At 35.0% G+C, this 16,596-nt stretch overlaps 2 protein-coding genes across 4 annotated transcripts in view; both read left to right on the forward strand.

Annotated features, from left to right (window-relative positions):
• The window catches only part of mical2b (microtubule associated monooxygenase, calponin and LIM domain containing 2b), a 60,421-nt gene extending 57,543 nt beyond the window's left edge, over nt 1–2,878 (forward strand). For all 3 annotated transcript variants that reach the window (XM_059536750.1, XM_059536751.1, XM_059536752.1), the window contains 3 exons: nt 537–636; nt 708–781; nt 2,095–2,878. In XM_059536750.1, coding sequence (XP_059392733.1) covers nt 537–636; nt 708–781; nt 2,095–2,279 — 359 coding nt within the window. In that variant the 3' untranslated portion in view covers nt 2,280–2,878. The remainder of the gene's footprint in view (nt 1–536; nt 637–707; nt 782–2,094) is intronic.
• Nucleotides 2,879–3,488: 610 nt separating this feature from the next.
• On the forward strand, nt 3,489–14,919 carry parvaa (parvin, alpha a). Its single transcript, XM_059535844.1, has 13 exons — nt 3,489–3,759; nt 6,364–6,453; nt 6,553–6,623; nt 6,713–6,815; nt 6,959–7,099; nt 8,719–8,834; nt 9,466–9,524; nt 10,445–10,464; nt 11,042–11,103; nt 11,180–11,248; nt 11,586–11,687; nt 12,063–12,135; nt 13,974–14,919. The coding sequence occupies exons 1-13, from the start codon at nt 3,624–3,626 to the stop codon at nt 14,048–14,050; spliced, it is 1,119 nt and encodes a 372-aa protein (XP_059391827.1). The 5' UTR covers nt 3,489–3,623; the 3' UTR covers nt 14,051–14,919.
• Nucleotides 14,920–16,596: the final 1,677 nt, after the last annotated feature.

Genomic DNA, 16,596 nt, shown 5'->3' on the forward strand with positions numbered 1-16,596 from the left:
GTAGAAGACAATGCTCTGAAACTGTCAATGTGGGAGACTCAAACATTGTGGCACTATGGAAAACTATTAGTGAAATAATAGTAGTATTTGGCTTTTGTTTGACTTGAAGTATTCAACATGGTCCTAAAATTTTTATTTTGTAGATTTGAACAACTAATAAGCATGCATGAGGTTTCCACAGTCACGGGAAACCTCAAAATATCAGGGGATTTTAAAATAGTATTTTCTGGGCCTAGAAAATCTTGTTTAATTTAATTTTATTTTATTTTGTTTGATTTTAGTAGTAAGTTTATATACTTTATTCACATTTTAAATTATTTTTTTACATTTTAAAGTTAAATTAAATTAAATTAAAGTTTACATTTTCAATTTTATTTTGTATTAATCACAGCAGTTGATTCACATTGTACACTGTAGATCAAATGTTTAGGACCAAGTCTATTCAAATCTAACACCATCACATGATTGAGTCATATTAGTTGTGTTATAGATTTCAGTGTTCGGTAAATTTAGAGTGTGTCATGTCGTTTCCACAGGCGAAGACTCCACAGATGAAACCACACTACTGCAAACCTGGTTAAAACTGGTCCTGGAGAAGAACAAACTGTCACGTTATGAGTCTGAACTCATGATCTTGTAAGTCCTGTGACTCTTTTAATCAAGATTTAGAATTTTTATACGTGTCTTATAAATGCTCTTGTCTTTAGTGCTCAAGAACTGGAGTTGGAGGACACTCAAAGTCGGCTACAGCAAGACCTGAGACGACGAATGGCCACTGAAGGTGGGTTTGGAATTATATGTACAAAACTGGTCAAGAGTTTGGAATAATTACAATTATTAGTATTTATAAGTCTACGTTCACAAAATCTGCATTTATATGATCAAAAAACGTAAAACCGTAGTTTTGTAAAAATATTGTCAATTTAAAATAACTGTTTTTATATGAATATATTTGAATCTGTTAAATTTTATATTTGGTCAATTATTAATAGTATTCTTTTTAATGTCAACATTGAATACAGTTTTTGCAGCTTCATTGTTTTTGTGGAAACCGTACAACAATTATTGTTCAGGATTTTATGAAGAATAGTCAGAAGAACAGTATTGATTTGAAATAGAAATCTTATGAAATATTCTAAATGTCTTTTATTGTCACTTTTGATTAATTTAATGTGCCCTGCTTAATAAAACTATGAAGTTATTATAATAATTATTTTTATCTTCCCTCAAACCATTAAATTGTAATGTGTCATGATTTCCACAAACATATTAATAAGCAGCAACACAGTTTCAACATGGATAATAATCAGAAATGTTTCTTGAGCATCAAATCAGCATATTAGAATGATTTCTGAAGGATCACGTGACACTGAAGACTGGAGTAATGATGCTGAAAATTCAGCTTTGCAATCACAGGAATAAATAACATCATAAAATATATTCAAATAGATAAGTTGTTTTAAATTGTCATAATATTTCACAATATTGCTGTATTTCTTTTATCAAATAAATGCAACCTTGGTGAGCAGAAGAGACTTCCTTCAAAAACTTTAAAAAAAAATTGTCATTATTTCAAACTTTAGACAGATATAGAGCTATAGCACCGTAAAAAGGGTGGTTACAGACCTGATCTAATAACTGGAAAGTTAAATGTAAAACCATTTAGGTCTGTGGACCACCTTTTCAAATATCGAATCTGATATTGGATTGGATAATTGGTTGTTAGTGATACAATATTGTAAGCGGTGGTGCATTTACTTGTGAACAGGAATTGATAGCTGCTGAGGAAGGTGATAGTGTCTTCATTTGCAAGTCAATGGTTGGTCCCTCAGCCTCCGGCAAACAAAAGTCTATTTTAGTTCTTGATGGTGGTGAAGCTCACTCTTTACCAGTGAGAGACACACGGAGTTAAGCCTGCGACACAGAGGTGTCACTGTGTAATACCTGCTTATGGTGTCATGCTTATGATACAACATATTTGATGTTATTGAAAGTGATTAAACCTTGTTACATGGTCAAAATGGGAAGTTATGTGCACAATATTTTACCTTCTTACTGACAATAGGCCTCTCTTTGTATTCCCTCCATTTCTAGACCGTGAGAAGAGTGCGAGTGAGCTGACAGAGGAGCAGAGCCTGCTGGCGGAGATCATGAAGGTGGTGGAGAAAAGAGACAAACTGGTGAGTCTGCTGGAGGAGCAACGGCTGAAGGAGAAATCAGAGGACAGAGATCTGGAGAGTATGATCCTCTCCAGAGGCTATCGGTTTCACTGGACCTGAACTTCTCACACTGGATGAAGAGCTGCTCTACTGACCTACTGTACAAGAAGAACTACTTTAGACTGAGAGAGCCTTATTTGAAGATCTTGAACAAACCGGAACAACTGAATGCCTTGAATGTTCTTAAAAAGATATAAACCAAAAACCAATCACGTGCCTCTTTATTAACTGAATATGAGGAATGTTAGATTTCAAAACACAGGTTGCACAGCCACAGAGGTGAGAGGATTGACTGCAAATGTTCACACTGGAGCAATGATATTTCTATAGTTAAAGTTAAAGATATTTTTTTTTTTCTTGGGACTTGTTTGATTTCTCTTCCTGTTTTGTTGAAACCCTTAATGGATGTTTGTTCTGTTCTTTAGTAAATATTCCAATAGAGGCAGTGATAAAGTGTGTCTGTTGAGTATCTGTTTGTTTCTTAGTCTTGCAATGAACATGATATCTTAAGTGACCTTAAATTGCCGCTCTTTCTAAAGTAAAACCAAATATCATTGTTTCAAGAATCAAGATGTATAAAGGGCTCTGGATTTATTTTTGTCTGTCTGTTCCCTTGTGTAATTTATTTAAAAGATATTAAAACAATGAGTGGACTCTGATTATCTCCAGAAAACTAAGTTTAAATATGAATTTGAATGTTTAATGTCAATAAATGTACACATACGAACGCTGAAAATCATTTCAAAATACTGTTATAAGTTTCATAATATTTAATAAGATTCTCTATATTATAAAATAAAAACTGTATACTATAAAATATTGCTTATTTACATATGAATTTTTAAATGTTTAGCCTCTAAATGTATGTGTGTGTGTGTGTGTGTATATATATATATATATATATATATATATATAGTAACACTGATATATTTTTAAATGTGTGTATAAATAATACAAGTAAAAAAAAAAAGCTTAGTTTCAATGCATTCAGATATATTCATATTTGAAAATTATTCGAATATTACATTTTCCTTTTTTTATGTAAAATATTAAATGGTATTAAAAAGCTAGTTTAAGCAATTCGGTCAAAGTCCGTCATTTAATTTATTTATTTAGGCTATTTGTTTGTTTGTTTGCATGAATTGTTCTTCGTTCGGCACTTCATGTCTCACCGCAGTAACGTTACTGATAAAATTGGCTTTAGCTCACTACGAATAACTTTCTAAACAGTGTCCCTTTGGAAAAGAGGGTGGGATCAAAGGATAAGGGAAGCTCGTTTTAGAAGGCTGGGCAAATAGCTGGAATTCCGTTTCCGTTCCTGTTCCTGGGATTTTAATCACTTCCTCGGCGGGGGAAATATCATAGTATTTACACTTTTCTGTCCTTTATTGTTTGTTTGCACCGATGGCGTCTTCCCCGCAGAAATCTCCGTCCTCTCCAAAGTCACCAACTCCAAAGTCTCCGTCTTCCAGAAAGAAAGATGACTCATTTCTGGGGAAACTTGGTGGGACTCTGGCCAGGAGAAAAAAGGCGAAAGAAGGTAGCGATTGAGATTAAAACGCTTTATTTTGCACGTTCTAAATATTAAAGAAACGAACTAACGTTAGTCATGACAGTTTTGATCTGAAGTCGCTAACGTACATAACTTCTTCAGAAGTCTGGATAATTCCCTCCTCCAACTGTATGCGCGCAGACCCGCAGTAATACGTATATTAACACTGCTAGCTTCTCTATTCTTCATAAATACTTTAAACCCCGAAAAAGAAACGATAGCTGGTGTTTATAAGTGTTTAAAAATGTGATCGTTACATTACAACGTTTGTGAAGCTTTCTAGCGATGTTCGATTCCTCAACGAATCGTTCTTTTGAGTCGGTTCTTTTTTTATTTTTATAAATAACTTTACAAAAGCGGTCAGTGCGATTCGTTCACGAATCAGATCGAATCGGTCCTTACGTTTCTCCAACTCAATTGAATTGACTCATTGAATCAATGGTTATGTTATTTGAAAAATGAGCTGAAAATAAAAAGAGAAAGGCAAGCAGTAGAAACATTACAAATTAACGTACCATAAAAATGTAAGGGATTTTCCTCATTAAAGGGATAGTTGGCCCTAAATTAAAATTGTCATCATTCAATCATCCTTAAGTTGTTCCAAACCTCATCTGTTGAGCACTAAATAAGATATTTTGAAGAATGTTAGTTACCAAACATTTGACTGGCACTAATGAACACGACTGTAACCTCAGAAACGTGTCACAGCCATGAATAGCAGTTCAGTTATGATTTTACCTTTTAAGTTATTAAGAGATTTGTTTGTGCTCCATTTTGGCAAGTAGCACTTTAAAGTATGCAACCTGGAGGCATGATTATACAAATCTTTCAGTGTTCAACCACACCTAAAAATGTCTGAATCATCAAATCATTCTGACAACATTCTTGAGAAACACCATCTAGCCGTTTATAGACCTCAAATCACACGTTGGCTGGCACATTTGAAACTGTTCTTAAGCGCTGACTTAAGCTCACACCCAGCTCTAGCAGTGCTCTTCTAACCATGTAAGGCATTCTTTCTGAATGAGGCTTAAGATTGTACAGGAATGAGAGTCATCTCAGCCTTAAAACAAGAACAGCTGCGGCTCTAGGCTACAATACCAAATAATCCCGACAAGTTATAGTGATCCTTAACAAATAAAAATATATTAGTCTTGTTGTTGTGGTCTTATCCGGGGTAAGTAAATTAGGCAGTGTGCCGCTGCCCATTACATTGGAGTGTTTCTCCTGAGTTTGCACGATTCCCAGAGTGCACTTCTGCAATGATTGCGTGTCACCCATCAGCACTCGCAAGGCTGAATTAGAGGAAAAAAGCAGCTGAGCCTTCTGATACTCTGACCGTCTATTTCTCCGTCTCCTGTTTGATGAGGAATATTTTGTGGCTTGTACCCAGGAGGCAGTGCATTTTATGTTTATTGCTTTCGTTCCACAATTGGCAATATTAATTAAAAGGATGCAGGATGACTACCACTTAAAAGGTCATTCCTGTCATTCCTTCATGTCATTTCAAACCTATTTAGTGTTATTTTTGTCCTTTGAATTAAAAATAAATAAATAAGAATTTAGCTTTTTATGTAGCTCTTTCCAAGCAGAATCTTCTGGTGGAATTGTAGGTAGCTGGACAATTTCTGAATTGTTTTCAAATTGTTTAGCATCCATCCAGTCACCCATGTTAACCTTAACGCTCACCCTAGCTAGTACAAGATACATGATGTCTTAGTCGTGCCGTAGGATTGTATGCACCCCCACGTCAGTGAGAAGAAGCAGCGGGAGAGCAGCTGCACGTGAGGTCGAGAGGGTGTTGATTAATAGGATATCATCCTCCATGGGCGGCCTCTGGAATCCTGCACAGGATGTTCGCATCCCCATAATCAGCGCTGTAGACGGCGATGCATGCTGGGTTGCGGTGGGAGCGAAGGGCTGGGGTGTTTCTCTGAGGATGTTGAGAATGTTGATGCATTGAAGTTCTGGGTAGGATTAGGGATATAGCATTGAGTCATGCAAAAGATGTGCTTTAAGTACTAATAAACAGCCAAATATGTTGTTAATAGGGATGCTATTAAGCAACTAGTTAATAATGAGAATGTGTCCCTATACTAAAGAGTTACCCAAGTTTCTTATTCTCACCAAGACTCCATTTATTTGATCAAGCATGCAATAAAAACGGGGAAATATTTATAACTTATAATAATTGTTTTTTACTTTAATATCTTTTAAAATGTAATATGTCATTCTAAAGTGCTGATTTGGAAACATTTCTTATCAGTATCAGTGCTTAAAACAATGTTGTTTTGAAAAAGTAATAGTTTTGTGGAAACTGTGAAACTTTTTTTGTTTTCTTTTTTTTTTTTTTTTTTTACTACTTTGAGTAGTTCACATTCCAAGTTCAAAAGAACATTTATTTGAAATACATTTTTAACATTATAAATGTCTTTAATGCATTTACTGAACATATGGTCAACCACTTGTATAACCGCAAAAATATGAAGGTGAAAAAACCCTACACAATTTATTTTCTTTTGTTTCTTCTTCTTTTTTTTTGATTCAGAAATAATTTGTCATCTCTCACCCAATGTGTCCTGTATCCCATAGTATCTGAGCTGCAGGAGGAGGGGATGAACGCCATTAATCTCCCCCTGAGTCCCACACCTTTTGAGCTTCATCCTGAGGACATCATGCTAGGCAGGTGAACCCGTAGCCTCATTATTCAATTGATGCTCGCCCAGGTTAATAATATGCTCTTACACCTTCCTCCTGCCTGTCTCTTTCTCTTCTTCACAGAGGAAAATGAAGTCCGCACCATGGTGGACCCCAACTCAAAAAATGACCAAAAACTCCAGGAACTCATGAAGGTCTGTGTTTAAAACCAAAAAAAAAAGTCAATTCTATCATTATATGTTCACCCACATGTCTTTCCAAACCATGATTATACCCAAATTAGGTGCTCATTGACTGGATCAACGATGTTCTGGTTGGTGAAAGGATCATCGTGAAGGACCTGGCTGAAGATCTCTATGATGGGCAGGTTCTCCAGAAGCTCTTTGGTAAAGCATCTCTGTTTAGTTTACAATATGGCTATTGGATCTATCTGACTAGATGTCCAGGAAAACTCTACCCGAACTTCTCAAGATCTTCTCCATTCTCCATTTTCTCGATTCTAATTTGCCCTAGTGTTTCCATCCTGTAGAAAAGCTTGAAGGTGAGAAGCTGAATGTTGCAGAGGTGACTCAATCTGAGATTGCCCAGAAACAAAAGTTGCAGACGGTCCTGGAGAGGATCAATGACGCTCTGAAGGTCTCCACCAGGAGCATCAAGTGGAACGTTGACTGTAGGTCCCTACAGCTCCAGCCTGAGACATTCAAAAGCTCCTAAATAAGACAAGTGTTATGCGCTGTTAAACATGGACCTGTATTGGCCAGTGAGTCTTAAAGTGTCTATTTAGACATGCAGTGGTGCACCAAACAGCAAAGTAACGTTTGTTTAAAACACTATTGATGGGTGTTTCTCATGGCTTAGAGCTTCAAAGGCTTGGGAAACACTTAAAGCGATGTAACAGTGTCTTTTAGTGGATTTCAATCACTTCACTTATGTGGAAGAGACACTAAAGAGATTACAGGTCATTTTGTTGTGTTTTATGAGTCAGAGAGATTTATGCGCTATTGATTTTCGTATTAAATGGAGGCGAACGTCAATCCTATGTCCTTAAAGGAACACTCCTTTTTTTTTTTTTTAAATTAGGCTAATTTTCCAACTCCCCTAAAGTTAAACAGTTGAGTTTTACCGTTTTCTAATCCATTCAGCCGATCTCCTTGGTTTGGCGGTAGCACTTTTAGCTTAACTTAGCATAGATCATTGAATCGGATTAGACCATTTGCATCTCGCTCAAAAATGACCAAAGAGTTTCTATATTTTTCCTCTTTAAAACTTGACTCTTCTGTATTTACATAGTGTACTAAGACAGACTGTTTTCTAGGATTATTTTGCTAGGAACTATACTCCCATTCCAGCGTAATAACTTTGTTTCCGTACCACGGGTGCATCAGGTGCAGTGATATTATGCAATGGCTGAAAATAGTCCCCAGCAACTCTGCTATTGCGCAACTACACAAACTAGACTGTAAAAAAAAAATCTTAAAAAAAAAAGGCAGCTGTGATTGCCAGAATTATTCTGTAAAAAGTACAGGAACAACTTTTTAGGTTTTACGATTTTAATTTACGGTATTAAATTTACAGTTTAATACCGTAATTTAACTGATATAATGTTAATATACTAACTTATTGAAGTACTGAAATCTGTTTCGTACCTTTGTAATACACTGGTAATCAGGTGGTGATGAGAACACATCACAAGCAGCTTTTAAATAATAAGATGCACACTGTCATTCACACAAGCAATAAACACCATCATGATGAGACTCATTAAACTGAAATATGCAATAAATATTAATTTAACAACATTATATGTAACGTACAACCCTAATAAAAATAAAAAATCAGAAAAAAATAAGAAGAAGAGTTATTTCAAAGAAAAAACATCTAATTCTAACAAAATTTGAAATTCAGCACAGAGAATTCTGGGAATGTCAGTTTACGGTTTTCCCTGTAAATTTTACAGGAAATTACGGTTATCCATTTTTGTACTGGTTTGTACTGTAGCATTTTACGGTTTTTACAGTTAAAATCACAGTAATTTTTACAGTGTAGCTGGGGACTATTTTTCAGGCGCTGCATAATATCAATGACATTTTCAAAAAAAAGTGGAGTGCTCCTTTAAGTAACAATTCACAGAGCTGAAGCTACAGCTCAGCTTGTTTCGTGCCAATACTGGTTTTAATTAATTCAAACAAAACTAGGGAATTCTAACACTCTCTTTCTCTCTCTCTCTCTCTCTCTCTCTCTCTCTCTCTCTCTCTCTCTCTCTCTCTTTTATTTAAAACCATTTACTAGCGGTTCATGCTAAGAGCATTGTGGCCATCCTTCACCTGTTGGTTGAGCTGTCGCAGCACTTCAGAGCCCCCATTCGCCTCCCTGACCATGTGTCCATTCAGGTGGTTGTGGTCCAGGTACGTACCTCTGCTTTAGACTGTAAAGTTCTGTAACCAAGAATAAATCTTTGTTATGATGCTAGGAGTAGATAACATTGAGTTATATTTGCATTTAAAAAACTCTGATACACTCGTCAGACAAATTCTCTCATAAATCTCCACAAAATCACACGGAAAGGTTTGATTGTTAATTTTGACCTACTTCTTTTTGTCAATGTGAGTCTTTTGAACAAAGCAAAACAAGTCTGAAACGGAAATGTAGATGAAAGCTAATTAGCTGTAGTGAATGACGCTAGCTTGCTGATATTGATGGCCTTTGTAATTTTTATTTTATTTTTTCTGCTTAACTTTGCCATTGAATCAAAAAAAAAAAAGTCAAACTTAGTAACATATATCATATTAAATTTGAATAAGTTACTGTTTTTAAATGGTATACATTTATATACAGTATCTATTAACCATTCGTATAAGAGAATGGATTTGAAAAATGTTATATTCATCTTGTGTTTCTCCTGTTGTGCTTGAATTGAGGAACTCATTGTTTTCCCATAACAGATATTTTGATGGGACAAACGATAGCAGTTTATGTCTTCTGGAGATTTCTGGCTGCTGTTCATATTTAATCTGTTCCTTTTTTTCGTTCCTTTAGAAACGAGAGGGCATTCTTCAGTCCCGTCAGGTTATGGAGAAGATCACTGGCAACACAGAGTACGTCAACGCTGCAACCCTAATTTCCAGATGTCACCTCCATATGTTCATAAATGTGCCAATATCAGGGCTTAATAATCGTTTGCACCTTTTGTAATGATTCCTTTCATGTGTTTAAATCATTATATGGTAGATCGCTGATTACAAGATGGCGTTTGGAATAGTTTTTGGTGCTGTTTTGTCACCCTTTGTGTGGACACACACACACACACACACACACACACACATATGTGCACAGCTGACTGTATAGCGGTCCAGCAGGCACCTGGCAGCCTGGGAGATACGTGTGTGTTTTTGCACGTGTTTGTGGAATACTTCCTGAGGCTTGTTATCACACACACAGTAGCTGTTGATGCCCAGGCCGATGGCTGGCAGGAGTGATTTGAGAGTGAGGAGGAGGGGGCCTCATGGGGAGGGAGCCCTGTCCAGGGCTGTCCCAGGCTTGCCCGATCGATTTGATCACCCTTCCACAAACCCAAATGGCAGCCGCTTTTTCTGCCTGGCTTTCAATGACCGTAGAATTAATAGAGATAAATTACCCCCATGTTGTACAGTAGATAAATGAAATGCCTAGCTTGCATTAATACAATTCTTGCCGATAAATGACTGATTATTAAAATTCTTTAAATGTAAAAAAATCTATTTAAATCCTATATGCTTCACAACATTATAATGTATAGTATATTCCTATTCAGGGACAGATGATATTAATTTTGAGAATGTTTTTAAATTAGTGTTTTTATAGATTAATATTTACATTTTATAATGGCAGACAATGAAATATTGGATGACAACTGTTGATATTGATGTTACGTGATTATTTTCTGATTGCATGCTTCTATGTGTATGTTAGTACTAGGTTCAATCATAAATTAATATTTCAACCATTATTTGAAGTGTTTTGTTGTTGTTGTTCACAGGGCGTTATCTGGCAGACATGGTAAGTGTTATTTAATTATAATTTTTATTTCAATTTCCATTTCCAAAATTCTAACACACTACTGTTGAAAAGTTTGGGGTTAGTAAGTTTTTGAAAGAAATTGATTTTATGTTAAATCAAAAGTAGCAGTAAGACATTTAGAATTTTGTATAAGATTTCTATTTCAAATTAATGCAGGTTTTTTTTTTTAGCTTTCTATGTATCAAAGAAAATGTATAAAATTTCCCCCCAAAAAATATTAAGCAGCAAGTTAAGAAAAGTTTAAAAATATGAAATTTTACTTGATTGTTATATTAGAATGATTTCTGAAGGATCATGTGACAGAAGAATGTAGAAATGGCTGCTAAGAATTGAGCTTTGAATAAAAGAGCAATTACAGTCGTACAGTTGTTTTAAATAATGTTTTTATTGTCTTTGATAAAGTAAATGCAGGCCTGGTGAGTGTAAGGGTCTTTTTTCAAAAACATTTCACATTTTCAAAAACGTTAAAAATTTTACCAACCCCAAACTTTTGGACACCAGTATTAACTATTCCTGCATTTATGTTTCTAATTGCTGGATGTATTATTATATTCAGAGCGTGATGCGTTTGACACCTTGTTTGATCATGCTCCTGATAAGCTGAATGTGGTGAAGAAGGTATGAAAGAGCCAAATTTTAAGCCCAATTGACATTCTTACACAAGCCTGATCACATATGCATCTGTTTTCTGCAGACTCTAATCACCTTCGTCAACAAACACCTGAATAAACTGAACTTGGAAGTAGCAGAACTGGACACACAGGTAACACATGGGTCAGCTCAATAAATACATTGTGACTGTGGTAAACAACAAATGCTAAGCCAGGATTATCATGTGTTACAGTGATTTTAATAAAATGGTAGCAGAAGCAGAAATGTGATAGAAGACCAATAAATTAAGTGAAATTATGATCCTGTTATTTTATTTATGATACAAACCTGTTTTACTGTGACTGTGCACATGTTTACAATATCAATTTAAGGCCTCCTTGCTGAACAAAAGTAATTTTAGCGTGCCAGAATAATGTGTTATGTAAATTTGTATCTCGGTTTGGCATCTACGACAGGACTGTGTTGTTCTGACTGAAGTGTGTGTGTAGTTTGCAGATGGTGTGTATCTGGTCCTGCTGATGGGACTTCTGGAAGGATACTTCGTCCCCCTCTACAACTTCTTCCTGACGCCTGAGAATTTTGACCAAAAGGTATGAATTAGCAGTGCGTCTGCGGTTAGCGTGCTTCAGTTTGAAAGCCGCCCTGGTGTGCTGTGTTGAGTGTCATTGAGAGGGGGTGGTGTTGACAGTCAGCCCAGAGTACAGGCTGCTCACCTGGGTCACATCCAGCAGGCCCGGCCTGTGCCAACTCCATCCATGTCGCACCAGGATGCATCTGTAATCTGCCTCTGCACAGGAAACGGATAAGTGGGGTGATGTGTAGCCTCCCTTTAATATCCAGTGCTTGTGTGTGGATTTCAGAGATAACCGCTTTAGGTCCATCTACAGTCCAGTTTGGAGAAATCACTCATGCCTTTCTTTGTACTTTAAGGTGTCACAATATGACGGTTTCTTTCTTACCTGCAGGTTCATAATGTGTCTTTCTCCTTTGAGCTGATGCAGGACGGTGGCTTGGAGAGGCCCAAACCCAGGCCTGAGGGTAATTATAGCTTGGTTTGCTCCAAATCCTGTCACTGTAATTGTGTGGCTGACAGGCCATTTAGAAAAGATTGTTCTTGTCAGAACTGTACTTGGATACTTTCCCAATTCGCAAGTGTTGCTCTTTCAGCTTGAATCTACAGTTCTTAAATGTCACATACAAAGGTTTCAGAGATAATTGAAAAAATATTTAAAAAAAATGTAAAAGCTTTTTTTTTTTGGATTGGCTTGTTGTAAATGTAAATTGCATAAGTACAATGATGTTTTTAAAGAGGTTTCTTATGCTCATCAAGGCTGTGTCTGTTAAATTGAAAATAAAGAAAAAAATAATAATTTTGTGAAATGCATTATTGCAATAGAAAAAGTTTTTTATTTTAATATACTTAACAATAGAACTTATTAATTTGAAGCAAAAAAATTATCATTACCATCATTCTAATATACTGTTAATAATCTATGTTGGAAACAGTTGTGCTGCTTAATATTTTTAGGGACCTTTGATCCTTTTTTGCAGGATTCTTTGATTAAAAAGTTAAAGAAAAGTGTTTATTCAAAATAGAAATTTTGTGTTGCAATATACACTACTATTCAAAAGTTGTTGTTTTTTTTACTTTTTTTAAAAAACTTTTTAGAGAAATTAATATTTTTTTCAACAAGGATGTGTTAAATGGATAAAAAGTGATAGTAAAGTGTTTTTTTTTTTAAAAAAAAAATTTTTTTTAAGAAAAAAGCATCACCGGTTAAAAAAAAAATTAAGCATCATAAGAGTTTCAATGCTGATAATAAATGTAAATATTCTAATGATTTTTGAAGGATCATGTGACACTGAAGACTGGCGTAATGATGCTGAAAATTCAGTGTTGCGTCACAAAAATAAGTTATATTTAGTAAATTAAAATAGATAATCAATATTAGTCATTACAATCATATATTATTTTTCCTGTATTTTTGATCAAATAAATACAGCCTTGATGAACACAAGACACTCCATTCAAAAACATTAAAAATATTACCGATCCCAAACTTCTGAGCAGCAGTATAAAAAGTATATCTTGTACGTAATTGTCTGTTCTTAAATGGTCTTTTTTTTTAATTCAAATCAAAAAGTATTTTTCTTTCCTTGAGAGTAGTAACCGTAGTTAGAACTTTTTCTTTGCTTAAGAATATGTAGTTACCTATTCATTTTAATTCAAGAATACATAGGTCTATTTTCCTTAATTAACAATAGTAAGCAGTTTTCCCGCCTTTTTGAATAATTATTTAAGGAGTATGGTTTAATATATAATATATTATTATCATAGATTGAATAATTAATAATGATATATAATAAAGTATTAATATTATAGTTACAATTAATACAATATTAAGTCATTATAATCGAAGTAAGATGCTGTTTATAAATACCTTCTCTTAAGAGCTATTTCCTATAGCTGAAACAGAAGAGCACTAGAACAACTAGGTCATGGGAAAGCAAGAACTAATCAAATGTGTATCTTACTTTGGATGGAAGAGTCTGTCATATGCTTAAATTTGAATAAATACTACACAAATACAGCTCTATGTACACTACTATATATTTATAGTGCTTTAAAGTGTTCTTTATACTGTGTGTGTTGTTTGCATTATGCTGTTCAGAGTCCTTGAAGAGTCAGGTGCATTATATAGCATTGCATAAATCCACTTCATGCTTTAAATCAGTCCAAACAAGTACTGCAATTGACGAAACAGTGCACTGTATCTGCGTTTCAGCTGCTCAAGAGTTCTTCAGGCCAAGACAGTTGTACCTCTATAAAAGCTATCGCTAAATGAATAATTTTTTGTTCTTCTGTTTTTTTCCAGATATTGTGAATTGTGACCTAAAATCGACACTCCGAGTACTTTACAATCTTTTCACCAGGTACAGACATGTGGAATGAGATAAAACGGGACCGCTATTCCGAGTTTTAATGAGGCTGACAGACAAAACATGCTGTTAATTGTTGTGGAGTATTGTACAATACCTTTATATGACTAATAATTGTCTTAAGTCTTTTTTCTTGTCATCTAGATAGAGGTTAAAACACTAAAGAAAATAACACTATGCATAGAAACGTTTTTGATAACGGCGTTCCATTCCTCAGATGATGCATCAAATGCATAACTTCGCCTTTTACCTGTGGAAATAAATGCAATTAGCAGAAACGTATGGATTCTGAAGTGCTTAAACAGACTTATGAGAGAAAATACCCAGTTCGCAGCCTTGCATTACACATTATATCGCATAAAACACTATATAACCTTGCTTCACAGTATCAGCTCTCTTACAAAAAGTGAATGTTTGACCAAATAATTACTTTAGTTGTAATGACTTGCTGTTTCACTGCATATCTTAATTTTTGAAGGCTTCGTATTGATTTCTGTGCTAATGTTTTTAGAACTGTCTGCACTTGCATAGCTTATCTGAATCAACCAAAAATGTTTTTACTCACATGCTGTTGTCACATAAATCTGGCGCAGATTGTTGTTTTGAAGAACTCTGAAACCCGATATTAATTCATTCATAATCTTACATCTTAAAACACAGACTTTTTATCACTATTGGGAAAAAATATATATTTTAACTTAAAGACGAATTTAAATAGCAGTAGTGCAACTTTTATGTTTGTGGAAATTATTAAAAAAACATTTTTTTTACCATTTTGATGCTATTTCATTGCAATAGAGTCATCTGTAAAATTCAATGTCCATGTTTTATCTCCACCTGAAAAATGTTACCAAATCTACATTAAACGTGGATGATCATCTAGCCCATTGTGATTGTCAGATTCGATCTTTCCATTCCATTTCCTCCCTCTCTGCCGAGCCAAAGGCTGCTTTCTTGAGTGCTGTACTTTAAGTCGTCTTCTCACTGATAGACTCCGTTCACTTCACTCACTGGAACAGATGCTTGCGCTGTTCAAAATACCACAAGGATGAACAGCAGACGTGGACTCTCTTTGTACTTATTTAAGTGGAAGGCTGTTTAGGGGTAATTTAGTTCCATTCAAAGCCGTCCGCATCCACATGGGGAACCACTGCTTGAAAAATCGCTTTAACATTCTTATCGGATTCTTTCAAAATGGCAGCAAAACAAAATGATGGTCTAATTTTGATCTTTTAAACAGTTTGGCTCCATACAATAACGTGCTTCAGCTTCCTAGATGGTTTTGTTCTTTATAACCACCAATAAATACCAAAAACATTCTGATATGGAACATCTTGAATTGAGTCACTCTCAGAACAAGTACTGTTGGTTTAAACAGAAGAGAAATACTCTAAACTTTATATTGTTTTTTTTTTTTTCATTTTCCAGAAAATTACTTTTCTGCCTTGAAGCGTTGAAATTCTTGTCTGGTTTGCTATAGAAAATGTCATATCGTTATGTATAATAGTACGATTTTGCATTTTCTAAAGAAAATGTGTCCAGCACAACTCGCCACAACAGTTCTGTGTATAGGCTGATATGCTAGTCCATTTTTATAACTCTTGTCTTATCACCAGTTTATTTAAAAATGGTAAGTCTAAACACTGAAGGACACATTAGCAAAATTTGGTCCATTTTCCACTGCATAAAGTTGCATAAAGCATCATCCATACAGTTTTGCCATAATGTGAATTTCCAGATTGTTTTGATTCTTATTGAAATGACTAGATTTCATTTTCTGAACAACCTTCATTTTACACTTCTCCTCATCAAACCATGTGAATTTTGGGATATCACTTGTTGAATACATACAGTTATATGTTTCACTATATGTAGCTGTTTGTTTAAAATACTGGAAGAGAACGTTATGCATTTTTCACACATTATGACATCCTGTTATCACAAAAGCAGGTGATTTGTGTAATCTGAGGGGGAAATTACAGAAAGGACACCTGGGTAATTGACTGACCTGTGCGTAATGTCCTGAATTGCAGTGTTGCCACCATTTAGATTGCAATTATTTTGTCTTTTTCGTAACATTAGTTCTTTCTCTCTTAATCTTGATTTTCTTTTTTTTCAATTCTCTCACCTCTCTCTTCACCTTTCTCACTTTTTTTTGTTTCACTAATCATCACTCTTACCAACATGCTTCAAGAGTGTTTATGTTTTTAAAGGTTAAGAATGACAAAGCTGATGAAGAGGGTACAGAGACCTCGAAAGGGAATTATAGGTTCGGTGATCCTTCTGAATTTGGATTTCAGAGCCCCATCCATCTTTGTCAGTGTCACTTGAGGGGTCGGACCCTTAGCGTGTGGATTTTCGAAGTTACAGTGGCTTGAAATTCAACTGAACATCAAAGGTAGAAGAGCATTCATCCTGAACATCAAACATGCCTCTGAGGGCTCCATTTATAAAACATTCACAGGAAAGACATGACCTCCAAGAGCATTTATACTGGCTTTGACTATAGTTGATTCATACACACGTTTTAATCAAATCTGAATGCCGTAACTAAGAACA

This window comes from Carassius carassius, chromosome 43 (assembly GCF_963082965.1).
Source record: "Carassius carassius chromosome 43, fCarCar2.1, whole genome shotgun sequence".
Classification (NCBI taxonomy): Eukaryota; Metazoa; Chordata; class Actinopteri; order Cypriniformes; family Cyprinidae; genus Carassius; species Carassius carassius.